Source organism: Pseudorca crassidens, chromosome X (genome assembly GCF_039906515.1).
Source record: "Pseudorca crassidens isolate mPseCra1 chromosome X, mPseCra1.hap1, whole genome shotgun sequence".
In the NCBI taxonomy this organism is placed as follows: Eukaryota; Metazoa; Chordata; class Mammalia; order Artiodactyla; family Delphinidae; genus Pseudorca; species Pseudorca crassidens.
The window spans coordinates 67,487,906-67,514,886 of NC_090317.1; the positions used below are offsets into that span (position 1 = coordinate 67,487,906).

A 26,981-nucleotide genomic window follows, 5' to 3' on the forward strand; every position below is an offset into this window, starting at 1 on the left:
TGTGGGCACAAACAGCAGCAAGGGAACCACAAGCAGGTTTAAAAACCAGGAGTGCCTGCCTTAGAAAGACTCGCTCACAGTCTTCCTGCAAGTTTGAAAGAAAGGCCAGAAAATGGGCTAAAACTCAGAAACCTTAAAAGAAATATAAATAGTAACACACCTAGCATAGGGTGTGTTATAAATACAGCACTGTCAATTTTTATGTTTCCCTGTAATTTAGTGATAGTTTTTTGAGAATATTTTAATTTTGACAGATTATTTTATTGGTAAAAGTAAATCATATCTCAATAAATTGGTGACAACAGACATCTCTCTCCTCAATATTTGATTATTGTTTTAAATTGCCATCCAGTGTGGTGGTCCTATTTATTAAAACCTGTTCAAAGTGAAAAAGAGACTGCTAAGATGTTTAAGATTAAGAAATTGCTTTCAAAATAAGTATGAATTTGCAAAGTATCTAGACTGATTTAGATTTTCACAGTTTGTCAAATAAAATAGAAGTAGACAGTATGATAGTATTAATTTTAATACTTAATAGGTTTATATGGGAACAGTGTAGCCTGTACAGATTGACTTAACTAAGGAATAGCTGGGAGAAGGAAAAAAATAAAGATACACCCATATTCTAGCAATGAGGAATAAAGAAAACAAAGGTGTTAAAGAGTATAACCATAATGTTTTTACATATTTTTTAAACCCTTCCTGGACTATAGGATCCCCCACACTCATAATCTTCAACGAGAAGACAGTGTGGTATAGTGGATGGAATTTTGGAATAATGGGGATAAGAATATCTGACTTCTAGTTCTAACCTTTCTGTGTGATCGTGGGCAAGTGACTTAACTACTCTTTGCCAAAATTTTCTGTTCTTTAAAACAAAAGGGTTGGATGAAATGTTTTCTGATTAATTCTAGCACCAAAAAATCTATAATAGACTTGAGGTTTTACTACATAGTACTGTATTAACCATCCATTTATTCCTAATAGTAAACTCTAATAATTAAGAAAACATGAAGATAAACATGTAATTTTTGTGTCATAATTTTGTAAGGAATTAACTTTGAGTTGGTAAATACTGTGGGGCCAGCTGTCACTCCAGCTGTTTTATATCTTGCTGGTGCTGATAGATTTTTCTGTTTCAAAGATCAGCATTCTCCTAATTAACAGGAGGGCGTTTTTATTAAGGTGAATGAACAATTTTATTTTGCACTTTTGAATAGAGCTTAATCACAGATGCAAAGACTCAGATGCTGCTTTACCTACTTATTATTTTTTTTTTTTACAAAAGTTTATTCTTAAATGTACAATAGGTTCCAAGACAACACTTCATTCTAGCTATAGGTGGCAACAGATGTTATGGCAGGGAATCCAGATGTTTAATCCAGATGTTTAAACAGGAATGGAATTAAGGATCATCATTGCCTCAGGCACAAGGAACAGCTTACTTTTTGCCATATTTCTTAATTCCGCCTGTTGCCAGGGGGCCTTTCCCCGCGGCCTTCGCTTTTAGCTCCTCGAGTTTCTTTTGCTCCTCCTTCTGTTTCTGCTTGAATGCCTTATCTTGTCCATCTCCTTGGCTTGCTTCTTGGGCTGCTTCAGGGGCTTCTTCTTGCCACCTGCATGCGACACGAGCACGCTCAGCCTGGCCCCCGCCGGGTCCCGTCCCTCTCCGCCCCCTACCTACTTATTTTTTAATTAAAAATATATATCCAATTATTTTGTGGGATCGGGGTCGGGTCCATAATGGAATGGTGAAGGCATACATTTTATTCATCAGGCATTTTATATAGTATATGATATGATCACAGTGAGATTATGAAAGCATTTAAAATTTTATTCTCTTTTAAAATGCTTTAATTCCTCTTCATTTATTTATGCCACCATTTGCTTTCTTGTAAATCTTAAGGCCTCAAATGTTATTGAAAGGCTAATAATGTTTAAAACATGCTATATCCTAATTTACTTATGAGTTAGAATCTTAATTTCGTATTTAAACACCAAATGAGTGTCATTAAGGTATGATAATTTTTTATTTGTGTTAGAGCTTGTCAAAATATAAATATCATTTTTATCTTTTAAGCTACTTGATCATATCTCTCTGTAACTGGCAATTATTTTATTGAAAGGTATCTTTAATTCCATCTTGCATTTGTGATTAAAAAATACAGCCCTGTTGAGTACTTTTGAGAAGAATTGAATTTTACCTTGAGCATGTTTTTCTTTATATTCAGTTTAGTGTGCTTTTATAAAATATGCCATTAATAACTTGTTTCATATCCAATATACCAATGAGGTATCTAATACCCATGGGTTATCTAATGATGGGGATACAAATACCTTCTTGAATTATTTTGGTATAGACAGCGTACTTGAGCATATTTGAATATGCACTAAGCAACTTTTAAAAATTTGTTTTCAGATCATGATAAAGTCTTGGAATTATTTTTACCTTTCACATTTTTGAGTAGGATGTATTTTGGTAGACAGCATATTGTAATTGTGTATAAATTTGTACACAATTGTGTAACTGTGTATAAATTTCATATGCTTTGCCTTTTTAGCAGTATTATAATACATTTTCAGTGTTAATGTTTATGGAGAGGTAAATAGTGTATTAATGCAAATGGTTAACAATTTGGATGCAATAAATTTCTGTAAAACTTTTTGCTTGTTCAAGCATTTAATTTTAATTATAATCCATCTTTTCATGAGAGTTGAAAGAATTTGATTGAACCAAGATATGTAGGCTAGTTTGTAGCCAAAGAAGTTTTGATATTTCTAAAATTGACGAAGTAATAATTCCCAAATCATATGTACTTAGATATGACATATTTACTTATATATGTGTGTGAAAGTTTTACAACAGATTTCACCATTATTTATCTTTTCTGTTTTAAAGTTATAATAGCTTTTGAGGTCATTTAAAGAACTTAGTCATGTCCTGAATATTTCAGTAGGTGTGAATAAATAAGTTTATGTTATTTTAGTGTATTTAGTCTATTATGTATTTAGTCTATTATGTAGTATCATTCATATTTGAAAGTAAATGTATGCTGTTGTGAGATAGAGTGGTCTAACTTGTAAAGTAATTTCTATTTAATTGCATTTATTTAATAAACAATGACAAGAATTATAGGTTGAATAACAGGTTAACTTTTACCATTTTTTGACTGAGCTTTTTAGAAAAAATTAAATAGTGGACGAACTTTATACTTTCAATTTTGTATAACTGAGAATTTACTTCAAATTTTATAGCTTAGACTTTATGTACTTTTTGAAAGGGAGAATAATAATATCAAACAGTTTGTCAGGTTATTTAAATTATACCCGTAATTTTAAAGTCATTTATTTGAATGTGCCATTATGTTAATGTTGCCTTTCAAATACCTGTTAGTTATGTTTGAAATTGGTTCTTTCATTGAAAGGATATTTAATGTCCTATATTTTAATACCTGCACTGTGAATTAGCCTCAGTCATAAGATGGTAGTGTATTCAAGTTCAACAGTGATAGTGTTGAGGATTATTAAACCAGGCTTTGCTTTAGGGGTTGCATACTAAAACAGTCACTGAAGAATCCATTCCTCCCAAAAAAGAAATATTTTAAGAATATTCTTCATTTGTATTTTTACAGGGCGTGGAAAATATTTAAAACTGAGCTTTTAAGAGGAGAGAAATAGATTGCTACATTTTTTTCTAAATCAGCATTCTTTTTTTTTAATTCCAATTTTGTTTAAAAGCTGAGGTTTTTATATGGATACCCTCTCCTGCCACACAGATACATGTATTTACTTTGTAGTTGAAAAATGCTTAGTTGGGTCTACAAATACCGCATAATTTTTCTCATAATTTCTCTCTCAGTGGGACTAAATGATTTTTTTTTCATTGAAGCAAAATTTGATTTAGAGATTGCTTAAAGAAATTACCCAATGTTAATAGAAGTTCTGTTTAATTATTGTGGGACTACACCGTAGCCTTCAAATTTTCCAAGTATTTTATCATTTGGTAATACTTTGCTTTTCAGACTGGAAAACATGCAAATGATTATTTTTTTTCCCTACTAGCTCGGTGTAGGTATTCTTTTATTTTTAATTTAATTTAATTTTTTAAACATCTTTATTGGAGTATAATTGCTTTACAATGGTGTGATAGTTTCTGCTTTACAACAAAATGAATCAGCTATATATATATACAAATGTTCCCATATCTCTTCCCTCTTGCGTCTCCCTCCCTCCCACCCTCCCTATCCCACCACTCCAGGCGGTCACAGAGCAAAGAGCTGATCTCCCTGTGCTAGGCGGCTGCTTCCCACTAGCTATCTACCTTACGTTTGGTAGTGTATATATGTCCATGCCTCTCTCTCGCTTTGTCACAGCTTACCCTTGCCCCTCCCCATATCGTCAAGTCCATTCTCTAGTAGGTCTGTGTCTTTATTCCTGTTTTACTCCTAGGTTCTTCATGACATTTTTTTTCTTAAATTCCATATATATGTGTTAGCATGCAGTATTTGTCTCTCTCTTTCTGACTTACTTCACTCTGTATGGCAGATTCTAGGTCTATCCAACTCATTATAAATAGCTCAATTTCGTTTCTTTTTATGGCTGAGTAATATTCCATTGTATATATGTGCCACATCTTCTTTATCCATTCATCCGATGATGGACACTTAGGTTGTTTCCATCTCTGGGCTATTGTAAATAGAGCTGCAATGAACATTTTGGTACATGACTCTTTCTGAATTATGGTTTTCTCAGGGTATATGCCCAATAGTGGGATTGCTGGGTCATATGGTAGTTCTATTTGTAGTTTTTTAAGGAACCACCTTACTGTTCTCCACAGTGGCTGTATCAATTTACATTCCCACCAACAGTGCAAGAGCGTTCCCTTTTCTCCACACCCTCTCCAGCATTTATTGTTTCTAGATTCTTTGATGATGGCCATTCTGACGGGTGTGAGGTGATATCTCATTGTAGTTTGGATTTGCATTTCTCTAATGATTAATGATGTTGAGCATTCTTTCATGTGTTTGTTGGCAGTCTGTATATCTTCTTTGGAGAAATGTCTATTTAGATCTTCTGCCCATTTTTGAATTGGGTTGGTTGTTTTTTTGTTATTAAGCTGCATGAGCTGCTTATAAATTTTGGAGATTAATCCTTTGTCGGTTGCTTCCTTTGCAAATATTTTCTCCCATTCTGAGGGGTGTCTTTTGGTCTTGTTTATGGTTTCCTTTGCTGTGCAAAAGCTTTGAAGTTTCATTAGGTCCCATTTGTTTATTTTTGTTTTTATTTCCATTACTCTAGGAGGTGGGTCAGAAAGGATCTTGCTGTGATTTATGTCATAGAGTGTTCTGCCTATGTTTTCCTCTAAGAGTTTGATAGTTTCTGGCCTTACATTTAGGTATTTAATCCATTTTGAGCTTATTTTTGTGTATGGTGTTAGGGAGTGATCTAATCTCATACTTTTACATGTACCTGTCCAGTTTTCCCAGCACCACTTATTGAAGAGGCTGTCCTTTCTCCGCTGTGCATTCCTGCCTCCATTATCAAAGATAAGGTGTCCATATGTGCGTGGGTTTATCTCTGGGCTTTCTATCCTGTTCCATTGAGCTATCTTTCTGTTTTTGTGCCAGTACCATACTGTCTTGATTACTGTAGCTTTGTAGTATAGTCTGAAGTCAGGGGGCCTGATTCCTCCAGCTTCGTTTTTGGTTCTCAAGATTACTTTGGCTATTCGGGGTCTTTAGTGTTTCCATACAAATTGTGAAATTTTTTGTTCTAGTTCTGTGAAAAATGCCAGTGGTAGTTTGATAGGGATTGCACTGAATCTGTAGATTGCTTTGGGTATTAGAGTCATTTTCACAATGTTGATTCTTCCAATCCAAGAACATGGTATATCTCTCCATCTATTTGTATCATCTTTAATTTCTTTCATCAGTGTCTTATAATTTTCTGCATACAGGTCTTTTGTCTCCTTAGGAAGGTTTATTCCTAGATATTTTATTCTTTTTGTTGCAGTGGTAAATGGGAGTGTTTTCTTGATTTCACTTTCAGATTTTTCATCATTAGTGTATAGGAATGCCAGAGATTTCTGTGCATTAATTTTGTATCCTGCTACTTTACCAAAGTCATTGATTAGCTCTAGTAGTTTTCTGGTAGCATCTTTAGGATTCCCTATGTATAGTATCATGTCATCTACAAATAGTGACAGATTTACTTCTTCTTTTCCGATTTGGATTCCTTTTATTTCCTTTTCTTTGATTGCTGTGGCTAAAACTTCCAAAACTGTTGAATAAGAGTGGTGAGAGTGGGCAACCTTGTCTTGTTCCTGATCTTAGTGGGAATGCTTTCAGCTTTTCACCATTGAGGACGATGTTGGCTGTGGGTTTGTCATATATGGCCTTTATTATGTTGAGGAAAGTTCCCTCTATGCCTACTTTCTGCAGGGTTTTATCATAAATGGATGTTGAATTTTGTCAAAAGCTTTCTCTGCATCTATTGAGATGATCATATGGTTTTTATCCTTCCATTTGTGAATATGGTGTATCACAATGATTGATTTGCATATGTTGAAGAATCCTTGCATTCCTGGAATAAACTCCACTTGATCATGGTGTATGATCTGTTTAATGTGCTGTTGGATTCTGTTTGCTAGTATTTTGTTGAGGATTTTTGCATCTATGTTCATCAGTGATATTGGCCTGTAGTTTTCTTTCTTTGTGACATCCTTGTCTGGTTTTGGTATCAGGGTGATGGTGGTCTCGTAGAATGAATTTGGGAGTGTTCCTCCCTCTGTTATAATTTGGAAGAGTTTGAGAAGGATAGGTGTTAGCTCTTCTCTAAATGTTTGATAGAATTCGCCTGTGAATCCATCTGGTCCTGGGCTTTTGTTTGTTGGAAGATTTTAAATCACAGTTTCAATTTCAGTGCTTGTGATTGGTCTGTTCATATTTTCTGTTTCTTCCTGATTCAGTCTTGGCAGGTTGTGCATTTCTAAGAATTTGTCCGTTTCTTCCAGGTTGTCCATTTTATTGGCATAGAGTTGCTTGTAGTAATCTCTCATGATCCTTTGTATTTCTGAAGTATCACTTGTTACTTCTCCGTTTTCATTTTTAATTCTATTGAGTCTTCTCCCTTTTTTCCTTGATGAGTCTGGCTAATGGTTTATCTATTTTGTTTATCTTCTCAGAGAACCAGCTTTTAGTTTTATTGATCTTTGCTGTCATTTCCTTCATTTCTTTTTCATTTATTTTTGATCTGAGTTTTATGATTTCTTTCCTTCTGCTAACTGTGGGGTGTTTTTGTTCTTCTTTCTCTAATTGCTTTAGGTGCAAGGTTAGGTTGTTTATTCGAGATGTTTCCTGTTTCTTAAGGTGGGCTTGTATTGCTATAAACTTCCCTCTTAGAAGTGCTTTTGCTGCATCCCATAGGTTTTGGGTCGTCGTGTCTCCATTGTCACTTGTTTCTAGGTATTTTTTTGATTTCCTCTTTGATTTCTTCAGTGATCACTTCGTTATTAAGTAGTGTATTGTTTAGCCTCCATGTGTTGGTATTTTTTACAGATCTTTTCCTGTAATTGGTATCTTGTCTAATAGCGTTGTGGTCGGAAAAGGTACTTGATACAATTTCAATTTTCTTAAATTTACCAAGGCTTGATTTGTGACCCAAGATATGATCTATCCTGGAGAATGTTCCATGAGCACTTGAGAAAAATGTGTATTCTGTTGTTTTTGGACGGAGTGTCTTATAAATATCAATTAAGTCCATCTTGTTTAATGTATCATTTAAAGCTTGTGTTTCCTTATTTATTTTCTTTTTCTATGATCTGTCCATTGGTGAAAGTGGGGTGTTAAAGTCCACTACTCTGAATGTGTTACTGTCGATTTCCCCTTTTATGACTTTTAGTATTTGCCTTATGTATTGAGGTGCTCCTATGTTGGGTGCATAAATATTTACAATTGTTATATCTTCTTCTTGGATCAATCCCTTGATCATTATGTAGTGTCCTTCTTTGTCTCTTCTAATAGTCCTTATTTTAAAGTCTATTTTGTCTGATATGAGAATTGCTACTCCAGCTTTCTTTTGGTTTCCATTTGCATGGAATATGTTTTTCCATCCCCTTGCTTTCAGTCTGTATGTGTCTGTAGGTCTGAAGTGGGTCTCTTTTAGACAGCATATATATGGGTCTTATTTTTGTATCCATTCAGCCAACCTCTGTCTTTTTGGTGGGAGCATTTAGTCCATTTACATTTAAGGTAATTATCAATATGCATGTTCCTATTCCCATTTTCTTAATTGTTTTGGGTTCGTTATTGTAGGTCTTTTCCTTCTCTTGTGTTTCTTGCCTAGAGAAGTTCCCTTAGCATTTGTTGTTAAGCTGGTTTGGTGGTGCTGAACTCTCTCAGCTTTTGCTTGTCTGTAAAGGTTTTAATTTGTCGATCAAAGCTGAATGAGATCCTTGCTGGCTTGAGTAATCTTGGTTGCAGGTTTTTCTCCTTCATCACTTTAAATATGTCCTGCCAGTCCCTTCTGGCTTGCAGAGTTTCTGCTGAGAGATCAGCTGTTAACCTTATGGGGATTCCCTTGTGTGTTATTTGTTGTTTTTCCCTTGCTGCTTTTAATATGTTTTCTTTGTATTTAATTTTTGACAATTTGATTAATATGTGTCTTGGCGTATTTCTCCTTGGATTTATCCTGCATGGGACTCTCTGTGCTCCCTGGACTTGATTAACTATTTCCTTTCCCATATTTGGGAAGTGTTCAACTACAATCTCTTCAAATATTCTCTCAGTCCCTTTCTTTTTCTCTTCTTCTTCTGGAACCCCTATAATTCGAATGTTGGTGCGTTTAATGTTGTCCCAGAGGTCTCTGAGACTGTCCTCAGTTCTTTTCATTCTTTTTTCTTTATTCTGCTCTGCAGTAGTTATTTCCACTATTTTATCTTCCAGGTCACTTATCCGTTCTTCTGCCTCAGTTATTCTGCTATTGATCCCATCTAGAGTATTTTTAATTTCATTTATTGTGGTGTTCATTGTTTTTTGTTTCACCTTTAGTTCTTCTAGGTCCTTGTGAAATGTTTCTTCCGTTTTGTCCATTCTGTTTCCAAGATGTTGGATCATCTTTACTATCATTATTCTGAATTCTTTTTCAGGTAGACTGCCTATTTCCTCTTCATTTGTTAGGTCTGGTTGGTTTTTATCTTGCTCCTTCAACTGCAGTGTGTTTTTATGTCTTCTCATTTTGCTTATCTTACTGTGTTTGGACGTCTCCTTTTTGCACGCTGCAAGTTGGTAGTTCCCCTTATTTTTGGTTTCTGTCCCCAGTGGCTAAGTTTGGTTCAGTGGGTAGTGTATGCTTCCTGGTGGAGGGGACTAGTGCCTGTGTTCTGGTGGATGAGGCTGGATCTTGTCTCTCTGGTGGGAAGGTTCACGTCCGGTGGTGTGTTTTGGGGTGTCTGAGGACTTATTATGATTTTAGGCAGCCTGTCTGCTAATGGGTGGGGTTGTGTTCTTGTTTTGCTAGTTGTTTGGCATAGGGTGTCCAGCACTGTCGCTTGCTGGTCGTTGAGTGAAGCTGGGTGCTGGCTTTGAGATGGAGATCTCTGGGAGATTTTCGCCATTCGATATTATGTGGAGCTGGTAGGTCTCTTGTGGACCAGTGTCCTGAAGTTGGCTGTCTCACCTCAGAGGCACAGCACTGACTCCTGGCTGTGGCACCAAGAGCCTTTCATCCACACGGCTCAGAATAAAAGGGAGAAAATGTAGAGAGTAAGAATTAGTAGAACTAGGAAGAAAGAAAGGAAGGAAGGAAGGAAGGTAGGAAGGAAGGAAGAAAGAAAGAAAAGAAGGAGAGAAGGAAAGGAGGGAGGGAGCGGCACGGTGGGAGGAAGGAAGGAAGGAGGGAAGGAAGGAAAAAAGAAAGAAGATAAAGTAAAATATAATAAACTAAAATATAGTAAAGTTATTAAATTAAAAATAATTATTAAGAAATAAATTAAAAAAAACAAAAATGGACGGATAGAACTTTAGGACAAATGGTGGAAGCAAAGCTATAGAGATAAAATCTCATACAGAAGCATAGACATACACATTTACCAAAAGAGGAAAAGGGGAAAAAATCATAAATCTTGTTCTCGAAGTCCACCTCCTCAATTTGGGATGATTCACTGTCTAAAGGAGGGAAGGAAGGATAGAAAGAAAAAAGAAAGAACGAAAGAGAGAAGATAAAGTAAAATAAAATAAAGTTATTAACATTAATTATTAAGAAAAAAATTAAAAACAAAAACGGATGGATAGAACCCTACGACAAATGGTGGAAGCAAAGCTATACATAACAAAACCTCACACAGAAGCATACACATACACACTCACTAAAAGAGGAAAAGGGGAAAAAATCATAAATCTTGCTCTCAAAGTCCACCTCCTCAATTTGGGATGATTCGTTGTCTGACATTCATATATTCCACAGATGCAGGGTACATCAAGTTGATTGTGGAGCTTTAATCCACTGCTTCTGAGGCTGCTGGGAGAGATTTCCCTTTCTCTTCTTTGTTCTCACAGCTCACAGGGGCTCAGCTTTGGATTTGGCCCTGCCTCTGCGTGTAGGTCACTGGAAGTCGTCTGTTGTTCGCTCAGACAGGACGGGGTTAAAGGAGCCGCTGATTCGGGGATTCTGGCTCACTCGGGCTGCGGGGAGGGAAGGGCATGGAGTGCGGGACGGGCCTGCGGCGGCAGAGGCTGGCGTGACCTTGCACCAGCCTGAGGCTCGCCTTGCGTTCTCGCGGGTAAATTGTCCCTGGATCCCGGGAACCTGGCAGTGACGGGCTGCACAGGCTCTCCGGAAGAGGGGTGTGGATAGTGACCTGTGCTTGCACCCAGGCTTCTTGGTGGCGGCCGCAGCAGCCTTAGCGTCTCATGCCCGTGTCTGGGGTCCGCGGTTTTAGCCGCGGCTCGCGCCCGTCTCTGGAGCTCCTTTAAGCAGTGTTCTTAATCCCTTCTCCTCACGCACCAGGAAACACAGAGGGAAGAAAAAGTCTCTTGCCTCTTCGGCAGGTCCAGACTTTTCCCAGGACTCCCTCCCGGCCAGCCGTGGTGCACTAACCCCTTCAGGCTATGTTCAAGCCGCCAACCCCAGTCCTCTCCCTGCGCTCCAACCGAAGCCCGAGCCTCAGCTCGCGGCCCCGCCCGCCCCGTCGTGTGAGCAGAGAAGCCTGTCGGGCTGGTGAGTGCCGGTCCACACCAATCCTCTGTGCAGGAATCTCTCCGCTTTGCCCCCCGTAACCCTGTTGCTGTGCCTCCCCCTTGGCTCCGAAGCTTCCCCCTCCGCCACCCACAGTCTCCGCCCACGAAGGGGCTTCCTAGTGTGTGGAAACCTTTCCTCCTTCACAGCTCCTTCCCACTGGTGCAGGTCCCTTCCCTATCTTTTTGTCTCTGTTTATTCTTTTTTCTTTTTCCCTATCCAGGTACGTGGGGGCTTTGTTGCCTTTTGGGAGGTCTGAGGTCTTCTGCCAGCGTTCAGTAGGTGTTCTGTAGGAGTTGTTCCACGTGTAGATGTATTTCTGGTGTATCTGTGGGGAGGAAGATGATCTCCGTGTCTTAGTCTTCCGCCACCTTCCCGGAAGTCATAGGTATTTTTTTGATGCAGGCTCTGTGCTGTTAATCCAGCATATTTTTGGAAGTGATTAATGATTCCTGGATATTGTTTATGCTAATAAAGATATTTGATGATTGTTTACCTGATTTCAGCAAAGATTAATGGCATGAGTATATCTCACGTTCCTTTGATATGTGACTTTGGTTTCTATTTTAAACACTTTTCCAAATGTTCATCTTCTATACATGACTTTATCTGTTCTCTATACAAATTTGCTGAATCTGGAATAATTTTTTTCTGTGAATTTTCTTTCATGATGGTCCTATTTGGTTAGCAAAATTGCTTTAGTTCTCCTTTATTGGGTTTGAAAAACAAAGGTAGCTTTTTAAATGAGTATTTTACTTGTTTCATGTTTGAGTAAGGGTTTTAAATGTCTGGCAATTTTAAGGTAATTCTTGTTCAATTTATTTTGTCTTTATAGTGCAGGTAAGTATTGTAACTCAAGTATAATACAGGTGTCTAGACACTGGATAGGATCTATTTTTAGATATCTAAACTGGTTACAGTTGCCACCAGCTCTCTCTTTTATGCTAGAATTCCCAGCAATGAAAGAACTATGGTCATTAGTGGTGATCTCTCTGCTTAAGATGTAAATATTATGTTCAGCCTTCTGTTCCTATTCTCTATTCTTCGGTGATACTGTAATGGGACTTTTAGATGAGAAAAAGCACCCCCGCCCAAAAGGAGAGTTTGGATTTTTCTAGTGTTAGCAAAAAAGGTTCATTTTTCTGACTGTATTGTCTTTGTCTTTTAGTTTGATTTTTTTTTTTTTTTTTGCGGTACGCGGGCCTCTCACTGTTGTGGCCTCTTCCGTTGCGGAGCACAGGCTCTGGACGCGCAGGCTTAGCGGCCATGGCTCACCGGCCCAGCCGCTCCACAGCATGTGGGATCTGCCCGGACCGGGGCACGAACCCGTGTCCCCTGCATCGGCAGGCGTACTCTCAACCACTGCGCCACCAGGGAAGCCCTTTTACTTTGAATTTTAAAAATAAAATTGAGACACATAAGTCTTTGTTTTTACTTTTCAGTTATAAAAATATTGAACTATTTAGTATGATCTTTAGTATGATAAAATTTTCTAAATTTATATCAATGTTAATAAATTTTTTTCTTGTTAAAATTTCCTCTAAAGCTGACTTAGATTTTTACATAAAATCAGGGAATACACATTTTGTAATTTGAGCCCATGTATAAATTGTTAATAAACTGTGGGTTCTTGATTTCATACAGCTTTTATTTTTGTACTCCTAAGACTTTTTTTAAAAGTTATTTGATATTAATTTTACGAAAACAGTGATGTTTTTCATTAACTGCAAACATTGTAGAACATGTGACTTAAAAAATAGTTTCATACTGTTGTTCAGCTTTTTGGTTATTTAGTGACGTCATCATTGTTTCATGAATAGCACTGTCTTTAGGTGCAGATCATTATGCCTTGGTTATAGTTTTTCATAGAACGGTTTATATCAAGGTACTAATTTGGGGAAATCCCTGGCGGTCCAGTGGTTAGGACTTTATGCTTCCACTGCAGGAGGCCCAGGTTTGATCCCGCAAGCTGAGTGGCGCCGTCAAAAAAAAAAAAAAGATAATAATTTTGAACCAAGGAGTTAAAAAATCACTAATACAGATTTTGAAGATGAGGAATTCCATTGTAATTCTGTGATTGATTTTTTTTTTTTTTTTTTTTGCTGTGCTGTGCGGCATGTGGGATCTTAGTTCCCTGACCAGGGATTGAACCCGTGCCCCCTGCATTGGGAGTGCAGAGTCATAACCACTGGACCACCAGGGAAGTCCCCGAAATGTTTTAATTCTCAACCTGAAGTATGTAGCATTTGTTAAAACAAAGCCTCCCTCCCTACTAGAAGAACGTGTGTTCCTCACAAAAAATATTCAACGATTTTTGGACTGTAGTCATTTGAATTGTTTTACATATCAACCTTTTATATATGGTATGATGTTTTAGTACTACATTTACTTACACAGTTTTTTTTTATCTCGAAACTTATAATCTTATTCAGAATTCTCTGTTTTAACTATTGTGATATTGTGCACAGAATGTAAAAAGAAATTTAAAATTTTCTCACCTGTGTGTATGGGTGCACAGTATTTTGGCCTTCTAAAAATGTATTTTTCATTTAACAATTTTCTTCAAGCCTGTTTTCAGAACCTCTTAAAAGATAAAGCAGTAGATTGTAGGATATATTTAAGATGACCTGTCAGTACATTTTAGAGATGGTGCATACTGGCCGAAAGATGTTTAGAACTCTTTCAAAAAATTTTTTTTTAATCAAAACTTGAATTCTTTCATTTCTAAATCAGTGAAATACAGATAACTTTCAGAATGTGACCTTAGTCTATTGCCCCAAGCACTCATTAGCACAGTAGTAGTGAATTAGTAGAGAATATAGCACTGGCATAGTAAAATTAGTAGCAGATTGGGGTTCAGGATCTTAGGTACTACTCCTGGCTTTGACACTAACTAGCTTTGTTTCTTTGGCCAAGTCATTTCCCCTCTTTAAGCCTGTTTCCTCATCTGTAAAATGACAGAGTTGGACTCTAAGGTCCCTTCTTCTAGCTCTAACATTTTGTGTTGCTTTTGTAATGGCTGTTTCTCTACAATTCCCTGGTGCAAGAGATCTTTCTCTTGATCACTCCTTTCTTAGAAACTCAGTGTTTTGAATTCTTGATTTACCTACCAGCAAGAGGCAGTTTACTTTCTTTTCCTGTTTGAGTGCTTAAAGAAGAGGCATTACTGATTTCCTTTCTAGATAGGATCAGAATTACTAAAGGCTTTCTTGGCTCGCTCACTCGCGCTCTCTCTCTCTCTCTCTCTCTCTCTGATTGCTTGTTTGTCTTTGCATTGTTGGGCTCATTCCTTATTTTAGTTTTGCTTTATTTTAGTAGACAAAGGTGGAAGGTGTAATAAGGCATTATCGTATCTTGGTATTCATTATGTGATTTAGAAGACTTAGCTTGTTCGAGTTTTGCAATTCTTTTATTTATTCTTTCATGCACCAGTTCCGATCATTGTTTGTTTGTGGGTTTTTACCCTCCCTCCCATATTGTTTTGCTTTCTTCCCCTCTCCCTTCCCTCCCTTTCAGGAAAATGGAGGACTGGCTCCATTACTTCCAGCTCTGCCCAGGTTTTCTGCCACAAGAGTGGCACAGCCTGTGCCTCTAATGCTTCTGATAGAGTCGTGACTGCTTTGGATGCTACACCTGCCCCAAGATGTAATGTTGAGCTTTGAGATTCCAGGGGCAGTACCTTGTTGCTTGGATGATTTTCTCAGAAACAGAGTCAACTAGGGATCATGACTATACATCCATCACATGCATACCAGCACGGGTCCAGCCGAGGCCTCCAAAATGATGCTTTGCCAGCCTCAGCTGGTTCTCAAGTGATGATGTCCTTGAAGTCTCTGTGGCCTGTGACTCAAGAGTTAAGGTAGTGGAGTTTCCCTTAAAGCATCTCACAGCAGGCTCTGTAGATGGGACACATCTCACCTCAACATGTTTGCTGAATACTCAAGTTGAAGGTCAGCCTCAGCCCTTACTTAGGTCCTTCAAATTAAGTTCTAACTTTGAGGTGTCGGCTATGCGATAGGCTAGGTGTGTGGTACAGTAGGTCTTTGACATATTGGACATGAGCCATCAGCCATAATTTATGCAAAATAATTTAACTTTATTATTCTTTTTAGGGCTTAATGTATATGGCTGTACATTAGGCTTTCCTTTGCTCAAAAGGTGTTAGAGGGGAAATTTAAAACATCTTAGTGAGGTAAAGCTTAGGGAGTCTCTATCACTCTGTATAACTGTCAGTTTGGAGAAAAATGGGCATTCTCTGAAGTTTGTAAATTTTTTTTTGCTTCTAAAGTATCTGTGATTGTTCTATATATTATGGTCTTATTGAAGGTTGTTGCTAAATCAATTAATTCTTCATTATGTGGATCTCATTTTATTTTCCATGACTTAAGTGATTATTTTAAGTTGGTATAGAATCTTATTGTTTTATATATTTCATAGTTCTTCATGACAGTCTAGAACTTTAGTATTTGTAGGTTTACATATTTTGACTTTCCATTTAGTAGACATATTAGGAGTCTAGAGTTTGAAAGAAGAAATATTATGTGGTTTGTTAAAGTTAACAACCAAGTCTTTACAGATTATACAGAATTTAAGACATTTTTTGAACTTGTAAATACAAACTGAAATCAGGTGATTGAACTAAACTTTAGAGTAACTAAATTAATAATTGTATTTTTGTTGGCTATTATTGTACCACCCAAATGGGTATATAAGATCTTGTAACTGCAAGTAAACTGTGTTTTCCTATTTGTAACCTATTATCCAGTGCTTCACATTATATGCACACTCGAGCACGCACACACATTTATTCATTCCAAAACAGTGTTTTTACTCAAACTGGCTTGAGAAAGTTCTTCCTTGTTCATGGGAAATGATAATGTGGTGTGTATTAAATATGATTTTAGAGTTTTTCCAGAAAGATGCTTTTAATAAATTTAAAGAACCACTGTTTATTTTGAAACTGTTTCTAATTTGTGGAGGGTGTGTTTGTTTATTTTATAAAATGATAAAAATAAATGATATTTGGGTTTAAATTTTTTTCTTGACGAAATGAAAAGTTGGCAACCCTATATTAGTCCCCATTTTGAAAATGTTTACCGTGTGCAACCGAAGTCAGCAAACCACTGATGTAGAAGTTTAAGAGCAACGAAGACTTAATTGCTCAACTCGAGTAGGGTTTTTTTTTTAATTTTTAAAATTTTTGATGTGGACCATTATTAAAGTCTTTTATTGAATTTGTTACATTATTGCTTCTGTTTTATGTTTTGGTTTTTTTGGCCGTGAGGCATGTGGGATCTTAGCTCCCTGACCAGGGATTGAACCCGCACCCCCTGCATTGGAAGGCGAAGTCCCAACCACTGGAACACCAGGGAAGTCCCCAACTCCAGTAGGATTTAAATTGGAGTGATCTAATTTTAGCAAATCAAGTTGGAAACCCTCAGAAAAGCTAACTCATCTGTGGTTTCCTCTTGCAATTGGTAACTCTCCACGTTGTGTAAATATTCCTTATCTATCTGGTTAGGGGGGAAGTACCAAAGGGCATATAACAAGCATTTATGGAAGTGATTAGCTATTTTGTTTGCTTCAGTCTGTTTAGGTGCCTTTGCTATATATCTTTGAGTATAAATAGCAATGAACAATGTATCAAATAAAGTTAAGGCATTAACATGCATTGGCATCTCCTACCATTGAATGTATTCTTGATTTAAATGTGAGTGCTTGTTAAGAAATAAAAAGAGGAGTTTCAAATCCAAAAATAACAAAAGTTTCATAATTCCAGTTGCAAGTTTTTGACTGAGCTAGAGTTATTCTTGATTGCAGAGTAGATGTTTATCCACATAGAAGTTAGTCCATGGAAAACCAAGAATCATGTCAACTTTTGAGCCTTTCTGTAAGGTATTCCTTTGTTAACTGTGATTTATGAATTTATATCAAAAGCTGCAAAACACTTCGTCTTGCACAAAAACTGCTTTTATCGTACACTTTCAGATATCTTCCTTTAGTGCAAATATGGAGATTTTTTAGGAATATATTTTATTTTAACATAAGATGGTATTAAAGAATTATTTTCTCATGCTTTTAGCAGTTGATTTTTTCATTAGCAAATTGGTCTTTGAGGAGCATCTTGAAAAATTTTGATATGTTTGAGGCTAATGCACTATCTACTTCTTTGGAAAGTGGAAACTCATTTATGGTAGTTTTTGTTCTTTTAACTATGTATGTGGTTAATAGCACTCTTGCCCCTTCTCTGCCCTAGTTTGAATATTATTAGGGATTTTTGATTGCTTCACTACTTATGTGTTGTATTCTTTCATTTGGTTAGAAGAATTTATGAAGCAAATTGAAATTTAAGGGCCAAAATATTATCCACTAGTTTGAGGTACTGTTTCACAATAAAGTGGTTTATTACACACTGATTTTATAAGAAAATGTTTTGCTGTTGAATAAATCCTCTCATGTGGAGTTCAGTGTTGGAATGCCATTTGTCTGAATGAATTGATTTACCTTTGTGGGCCTGTCTTGATATTGTAGTTGTTGGATGGTGGCAGCAGAGCAAGTGTCGGATTGGAAAGTTATCCAGCATGAAGTTGGAATTGGTCAAAATAGTTAGTAGAAATGTCCCTGAGATTTTTCACTATATTGCAGAATTGTATAGAACTGGGAGAAAATCAGTGCTAAGAGCATTTTCAAAACTTTTGGTTGGTAGTTTAGGTTAAAATATGGTTTTGATAGCCTTTTCTTTATAATAAAATATCTATTGACACATTTATTTCTATTTTGATACACATAATTCTTTTTGTTTTTAATTTGTTACACTTCACCACCAAATATATAGTTTTTATTGTCTTTTTACTCAAGAATTGCCAAGAAGATGCTTTTAGAAGAAATTAAAGCCAATCTTTCCTCTGATGAGGATGGATCTTCAGATGATGAATCAGAAGAAGGGAAAAAAAGAAGTGGAAAACACAATGAAGAAAACCCTGGAGATGAGGGTGAGCTCCCCAAAGAGAAGTATAGGATGTCATAATTATTTGACCAATTCAGGCGTTGAAGACTGTCTGACCATGAAATCTCTTAACACATGCATTTGAAGTTTATTAAAATGTTGAAAACTTTACTACCTTTACTCCGTTTGAATATCTGGTAATAATTGTGCAAGTTTTGTCAGTTACTGCCAATAAACAGATGATTTTAAAGGAAAATATTTTTTACCTTTTAAAAAAATCTATAAATGTATACTGGTGATATTTAATCAATATTTAATAATAGTAATAGATCAAGTTTGATGTATGAGATAGCCTGTTATCACCAATGCAACCCAGATAAGTACACAGCTCTGATCAGTTCCATAAATCATGATAATTGTCAACAAACAAAATATGTAGTTTTACAACATTTTAAAGGAAAAAAGGCTGAAGGTTTTACTGATTTGTTTTCTCCATTTAGAAGCAAAAAATCAAGTCAATTCTGAATCAGATTCAGATTCTGAAGAATCTAAGAAGCCGAGATACAGACATAGGCTTTTGAGGCACAAGCTGACTGTGAGTGATGGAGAATCTGGAGAAGAAAAAAAGACGAAGCCTAAAGAGCACAAAGAAGCCAAAGGCAGAAATAGAAGGAAGGGTAAGACATTTTAATTCTGATAGCAAGGAACATACTGGTTTTATAAACTAAGTATAATTGTGAAATTTAAGTATATTGGCTCCAACAGTTGACCACCTATATTAGGTGAGTATCAGCACACTGACAACAACTATTCTGAGAGTGAAATAAAGAATTTAGAGTGGGAAGATAACCCAGAAACTTGAGAGATGACACAAAGACTATTTTTGACCTAGAGTAGTCATATACATTTAGATTAAAAAGACAAAGAAATATGACAATAAATAAAATATGCATTAAAGTTATGTAGAAAATTTAAGACTGCCTGTAAGTGCAGGAAGAAATAATGAGGAAAGATAGAACATACAATTAATTTGGATAGATTTATGCAAGTTTATATGTAAAACTTTAGCCAGATTAAATTTTTATTACATTAAAAGTCTGAGACCTTCTGCACTGAGTTACTTACCTGTTTCCAGCATCATGGTAAACACCGAGGATACAAAATGAATAAGGAAATCATTGTCTTATGTGATGGTTTTCAACCTGACTACACATGCAGTTAACTTGGATTTAAAAATATACCTATGGCAGGGCTGCACCCCAAGCCAATTACAGCATAATTGGTGGTGGTGGGACCTATGTATCCATATGTTTTAAGAGCATCTCTGATATGATTTGGCAGTCATTGGTTTAATAAGAATTATTGACATTAATATTATACGAAATTATAGTACCATGAGGGTTGTCTTGTATAACAGAGGTATTATAAAGTGTGGCACTGAGAGGATTTCTTTAGCTTCTTGGGGGCTAGGGGTTATCACCAGAGAAGACTTCACAAAGATGAAGAATTTCACCCAGCAGATCAAGTTCTAAATGGGGAGCAGGTAGATGTGTTGTGAAGATGTATAATATAAGCAGGGAAAAAATTATAAAAGCCTCTGCAAATTGTTTAGCACATGGTGGAGGGGATGCAATTGATGTGGTATAGTTGGAGTATAGGAGGGAGTAGGGAAAGGAACAGCAGGAAATTAGGCTGGGCCAATAAGACAGAGACCAGATACTAGAGACCTTTGTAAGCCTGTGTTTCTCAAACTGAAGTACTTGGCAGTGGACTCATGGGTATATCAGGCTATAGAGTAAACATGGTACATCTCTTTGGTGTGTTCATTTTACTTGAGAGTTGGTGGAGAGCATTCTTATATTAAGTAATCACATATATTGAGGAATTAAATGTGAACTTTTCCTGAGAATTTCGGCTAACAAGAAGTTTAAAGAAAGTTTTTTCTTCTTTGGGGCAGATTCTGAAGACTTTACTAGCCAATTCCTGTCGGGCAGATTAACTCTTCTTTGCCACTAGGAATAAGAAAGCATTTTTGGAAGTGTCTGAGAAGTATAGTAGGCTCTATAGGATGGAAAGCCATTGAAAGGTTTAAATTTTTTTTAATTTTAAAAATTATTTTTATATCATAGCTATATTGAGACATAATTCACAAACCATACAGTTTACCAGTTTAGTGTATAATTTGTTTTTAGTGTAGTCACAGAGGAGTGCCACCACTTTTTAAAAAACTTTTTATTTAAGGTATATATACAGAAAAGTGTGCATTTCGTAAGTGGATAGCTTGATGAACATGTATGGCACCTCAAGACACAGGACATTCGTTACCAGCACTCAAGAATCACAACTTCAGCACAACCACTCATTTTTTCCATTGAAAGATTTCAACCAAGGTTGTAATACGTTCAGATTAGTTGCCTGTTATTCTGTGAGACTGAAGGCTTTGAATCCATTTGAAGGATATTGCCATAGTTGATGTCAAGTGTGGTTGTTCTGGTATAAGTGTAATAGTGAGATTACCCAGTGGAGCTGTAATGTTGTGCAAATAGAGGGCTAAGGAAAGAATCTTGGAATCCTGAACATTTAAAGGGCTAAAGAGCAGCAGCTATCCATTAAAGAAGAGGAGGAAGGTACCCCCCCCACCCACACATATACTTAATATTTCATGGATATTTTCATGTAGACAAATAAATAATAGTACCTCATTTTGTGAATGCTTTTCTCATAAATTTCTTTGCAGCCTGAGTACAAGCCAGTCTTTCAGATTCTATAAAGGAACTGAGTGATTTAGCATTCTATAAAGGAACTGAGTGATTTAGCATAACAACATGATTTCCTGTGCATCTTCAACAAAAGGAGAAATACTGATTTTGCCTCTGAGGCTTAGCTCAGGAATATAGAGTCCTTTAGTGGGCCAAATACATTTGAAATGCTTTATTGAAACCCAAGTTTTCTGTGACCTGTGTTTCCATTGTCTTCTTCTGTGGGTAACTTATTACCCAGCTGTTTTGTTTTTCTTTTTTGGTTTGTTTGTGTAGAAGGGAGTAAACTAAAATCCCATCATATTAATTTTTCTAATGTAGGTTATGATCATAGTGATTGATACTACATTTGGAGTTGCATGATTTTCCAAGTTTTGCAAACTCTGGTGTCCCTGTATTGTCTGGAAACTTAACGTTGGGTAATGGGGAGAAATCAAAAGCTAATAGCTGAATTATAATATTAAATCAAGTGTAGTATGTGGATTTCAATTTTCACCTAAATTTTTAAAAAGTTATAAAAGTTATTTTGGTGATAATTTCAAAAGTGTAGTTATTGATTGCCTTTATAGTATATGATATTAAAATTGATGTTATTTTTCTCATGCATTATAGTGGTATTTAGTTATGTAGGACAGTGTCCTTATGCTTAAGGGTTAACTGTCATGATATCAGCACTTAATTTCAAATAGTTCAGTGCAAAAAAGGGTGTGTATATGTTTAGGGAGAGATAAAGCAAATGTGCTAAACTTAACAGTAAGTGAATTTAGGAGAAAGGATACATTCAAAAATTCTTTAAAACTTTTGGTAGGTTTGAAAATTTTTAAAATAAAATGTTTGATGAAAAATGAATACTAGACTTAAAATTGTATTTAATTACAGGAGAAGTTTGTGTGTCCATGTGGACACCTGTGTTCTCCCAAATTCCCAGTTGCTTAGCAGTTCTTTTTTACTATTGTTTTTTTTTATTGTGGTAAAATATACATAACATAAAATTTTAACCATTTTTAAGTTTTTGAATTAATTCAGTAGCATTAATATATTCACATTGTTGTGCAACCATTAACACTATCTGTCTCCAGAATTCTTTCATCATCCCAAGCTGAAACTCACTAAACACTAATTCCTCATTCCCCTCTTCTCCCATAGCAAGTCTTTATATTATTTATGCCTGCCTATGTTTTTTTTAGATAGAATAGACTTTTGATTCTGAGGTCAGCTCATGATATTCTAAAAATATTTTATTTTGACATAATTTTAGATTTATAGAAATGTCAGAAAAATAGTGTGGAGTTCCTATATACCCTTCACCCAGCTTCCCTAATTTAATACCTTACACTTATTACAGCACAACAATCAAAACCAGGAAATTAACATTGATGCAATACTATTAGTTCAACCAGGGTTTGACAGACTACACCTGTAGGCTAAATCTGACCTTCTGCCTTTTTTTATAAGTAAAGGTTTATTGGGGCACTGTTACACTTATTCAGTTACTGCTTTCATGTGTTTACAGTGGCAAAGTTGTGTAGAGATGAGTGGTTGCAACAGAGACCATATAGCCTACAAAGTTGAAAATACTTACCGTCAGACCTCTGACCTCTGATGTAAACTATAGATTTTATTTGGTTATCATTATTTTTCCCACTGATGTTCTTTTACCACTTTGGAATCCATTCTAGGATCCCACATTGCATTCACTTGTCTCCTTAATCTACTCCAATCTGTGACAGTTCCTTTGTCTTTTCTTTCATGACCTTGACACTTTTGAAGTCTATTATCAATTATTTTCTAGACTGTCCATCTATATGTATTTGTCTAGTGTCTTCTCATGGTTAGATTTAGGTTATTAGGCATTTTGACGACAGTACTACAAAAGTGATATTGAATCTTTCTCAGTGTATCATACCAAAGGTGTATGATGACAATATGTCTTATTACTGGTAATGCTAACCTGATTTAAGTTGCTTAAGTTGGTGTCTGCTGGATTTTTCCACTGTAAAAAGAAAAACTATTTTTCTGTTCATATTTAATATCTTGTGGGGAGATACTTTGAGACAATGCAAATATCCTGTTTCTCATCCATACTTATGCCCACTAATTTTAGCATCCAACTGCCTGAGCAGTTTTTACTGTGATGTATGTGTAAGTGGTGATTTTCAGTTTCTTTCATTACTTCTAGGAAGAGTTGTTTCCCCGTTTATTTATTTATTGCATTGCTTATATTAATATGGACTTATAGATGATACTTATTTTATTCTATGAGTTATAATCCAGTTGTTCATTTTGTTGCTCACATTGTTCCAGCTTTGCTTATTGGGAGCTTTTCAAGTTGGATCCTGTGTCCTTTGAATATATCCCCATCATTTTTTGAGCACTGCTTTACTTTCTGGCACCACAAGATAGTCCAGGCTCATCTTATATTTTCCCTGCCTGGCTTCCTCTGGCCAGAAAGATATGGGTATTCTCCTGGGGTTTCAGATGCCTGTGTCTTAGTGGCAGTTTTGGTACAGAAAAATAAAATTTTGGAGAGAAAAAATAAAATTGGGAATTCACCTTATATTCTTGTGATATGCAGGGCTCTGCTCCTTTTCCCAGTGCTGTGGCTAGAAATGCAGTCCTCCCAGAGTTTTGCTGTCAGCACCCTCTGCATAGTTTTGGAATTCAGCCGGCCTTCCTGTCAAAACCAGGAAAGAACGGAGGAAAAAATAAAACACATGACATTCACATCCCTCCACAATTTTATGGGGATCATTATTCAGGTTTTGATTTCAGTCCCTAGTCTGCCTGCTCTTGTTTCCTTTTCACAGTTCTTAGGTTGTTATTTTATGTATTCTGTCTATAGTTTTCAGTTGTCATAAATGGCAGAGGGTCTGTAATCGCCATTATTCCACCTTGGCCAGCCTACTTTGCTTGTTTTAAATAACCAGAATTCTTTTATTGACAGGCAATTTCTCATTTTGTCAATTCGTATACAATTAATACTTACATTTTAATGTAGAATCATAATTTTATAACCATAGTTGGATTTTACTTGATTTTTTTATAAATACCATTTGTGTCATTAACTGGTCTAATCTATATGACATAATATGTACTACAGATATTATTCTCATAATACTCTAAGTTTTAATGTGAAGTTACTGACAAATTGCATTTCTATTGGGAAGTATTTAATAACTTTTAATATATATTTTTATTCAAGTGAGCAGTGAAGATTCTGAAGATTCTGATTTTCAGGAATCAGGAGTTAGTGAAGAAGTTAGTGAATCTGAAGATGAACAACGGCCAAGAACACGGTAAATATATAGTATTTTCTAAAATTTTAGGAATTAATCTGAATAACCATGCTTCAAATTATTTGTAGAAAGTTTGCTGTTACTAATAAAGTAAAATATTTAACATTTTGATTTGAAACTAATTATTAAAATTATTAATTTAAAAATAGTATGTATAAACATGCTGTATATACTTGAATTGTATGTTCTAAATTAGGTGGACTTTCAGTGTGCAAAAACACGCTTAACTGTAATTTTTCGTTGTTGTGGTGAGAAGTTGTGGTAGGTAAGAGGCTCTGTAGACAAACTACTGTACTCTAACTCCTGGCTTTACTACTTCCTGTTTGTATGAATACTCTGTGCTTCAGTTTCCTTATCTGTAAAATGGGGGATTACATTATTATTTACCTTGTTGATTATTGTGGGCATTAAATGAGATGGTGCATGTAAAGGACTTATAATAGTGCCTATTTGGTAATTAGTAAGTGCTCCATGAATGCTAATTATTGCTGTTTGTAGTACTACTAGTATTATAGTAATTAAGATGTGTTTGTTCTCTCAATACACATAGCTACTGATCTAGATTACAAGTTATTTAAAATTTTGCTTCCTTCTTAGCATAGTATTTTAGATAATAATAACCGTTCTAAGAAATTTTTATTTCCTCCAGAATAATATGATACTTCTATCAACTTATCAATTTGTGTTTGTGTGAGTGTATATATGTATATCTACATAGCTGTTTGCACTTGTAAATTTTAACATATTTGAGGTTGTTTTAGATTAATACCAGGTTGTGCCTGGAGTATAGTAACATACTGTACTTCAGGGAAATATAAAATAACAATAGGATACAATGAGAATTTTAAAGCACTGAGATGGAATTCATATAGCACAAAATTCACTATTTTAAAGAGTAGAATACAGGGATTTTTAGAATATTCACAAAGTTGTGCATCTACTACCACTATCTAATTTCAGAACATTTCCATCATCCCAGAAAGAAATCCTGTACCCCTTAGCTGTCATTTCCCGTTCTTCCTGCTTCTCATCCCCTGGCAAAAACTAATCTATTTGTGTATGGATTTACTTATTCTGAACATTTCATATGAATAGATTCGTAAATATGTGTCTTTTTTATGAATGGATTTTCTCAGTTAGCATAATGTTTTCAATGTTTATCCAGGGCTGTAGCTTGTTTCAGTACTTTATTCCTTTTTTAAAAAGTATTTTATTGAAGTATAGTTGATTTACAATGTTGTGTTAATTTCTGCTATATAGCAAAGTGATTCAGTTATACATATTTATATTCTTTTTTGTATTATTTTCCATTATGGTTTATCACAGGATATTGAATATAGTTCCCTGTGGAACTTGAGTATAGTTCAAGTAGGACCTTGTTGTTTATCCATCCAATATATAATAGTTTGTGTCTGTTAATCACAAACTCCCAAGTCCTTCCCTCCTTCACCCCCTCACTCCCCCTTGGCAGCCACAAGTCTGTTCTCTACGTCTGTGAGTTTGTTTCTGTTTCATAGATATATTCATTTGTGTCCTATTCTAGATTCCACATATAAGGGATATCATATGGTATTTGTCTTTCTCTTTCTGACTTACTTCACTTAGTATGATAATCTCTAGGTCCATCCAAGTTGCTGCAAATGGCATTGTTTCACTTTTTTGACGACTGAGTGATATTCCATTGTGTGTATATGTGTGTGTGTGTGTGTGTGTGTATGTACACACACACCCACCACATCTTTATCCATTCATCTGTAGACGGACATTTTAGGTTGTTTCCATGTCTTGGCTATGGTAAATAGTGCTGCTAGGAACATAGGGGTACATGTATCTTTTTGAATTATAGTTTTATCTGGGTATATGCCCAGGAATGGAATTGCTAGATCATATGGTAACTCTAATTTTAGTTTTTTGAGGACACTCTATACTGTTTTCCATAGCGGCTGCACCAATTTACATTCCCACCACCAGTGTAAGAGGGTTCCCTTTTCTGCACACCCTCTCCAGCATTTATTATTTGTGGACTTTTTAATGATGGCCATTCTGAATGGTGTGAGGTGGTACCTCATTGTAGTTTTGATTTGCATTTCTCTAATAATTAGTGATGATGAGCATCTTTTCATGTGCTTTCTGGACATCTGTATGTATTCTTTGGAAAAATGTCTATTTAGATCTTCTGCCCATATTTTTGATTGGGATTTTTTGTTATTTTTATTGAGCTGCATGAGCTATTTGTATATTTTGGAGTTTAATTCCTTGTCAGTCGCATTGTTTGCAAATATTTTCTCTCATTCTGTGGGTTATCTTCTCCTTTTGTTTGTAGTTTCCTTCACTGTGCTAAAGCTTTTAGGTTTAAATAGATCCCATTTGTTTATTTTGGTTTTATTTTCATTATTCTAGGAGGTGGATCTGAAAAGATGTTGCTGCAAGTTATGTCGAAGAGTGTTCTGCCTATATTTTTCTCTAAGAGTTTTATAGTATCTGATCTTACATTTAGGTCTTTAATCCATTTGAGTTTATTTTTGTGTACGGTGTTATAGAATGTTGTAATTTCATTCTTTTACATGTAACTGTCCAGTTTTCCCAGCACCACTTATTGAAGAGATTGTCTTTTCGCCATTGTATATTTTTGCCTCCTTTGTTGTAGATTAATTGACCATAGGTGCATGGGTTTATTTCTGGGCTTTCTATACTGTTCAAATGATCAATATTTCTGTTTGTGTGTCAGTACCATACTGTTTCGATTAC

General features: G+C 35.7%; 1 protein-coding gene and 1 pseudogene across 11 annotated transcripts in view; one reads left to right on the forward strand and one right to left on the reverse strand.

Annotated features, from left to right (window-relative positions):
* Positions 1-26,981, forward strand: part of ATRX (ATRX chromatin remodeler) — a 251,968-nt gene that overhangs the window by 96,462 nt on the left and 128,525 nt on the right. For all 11 annotated transcript variants that reach the window (XM_067723503.1, XM_067723492.1, XM_067723495.1 and 8 more), the window contains 3 exons: positions 18,091-18,224; positions 18,679-18,855; positions 24,140-24,233. In XM_067723503.1, coding sequence (XP_067579604.1) covers positions 18,091-18,224; positions 18,679-18,855; positions 24,140-24,233 — 405 coding nt within the window. The remainder of the gene's footprint in view (positions 1-18,090; positions 18,225-18,678; positions 18,856-24,139; positions 24,234-26,981) is intronic.
* On the reverse strand, positions 1,264-5,559 carry LOC137217257 (translation machinery-associated protein 7-like; annotated as a pseudogene).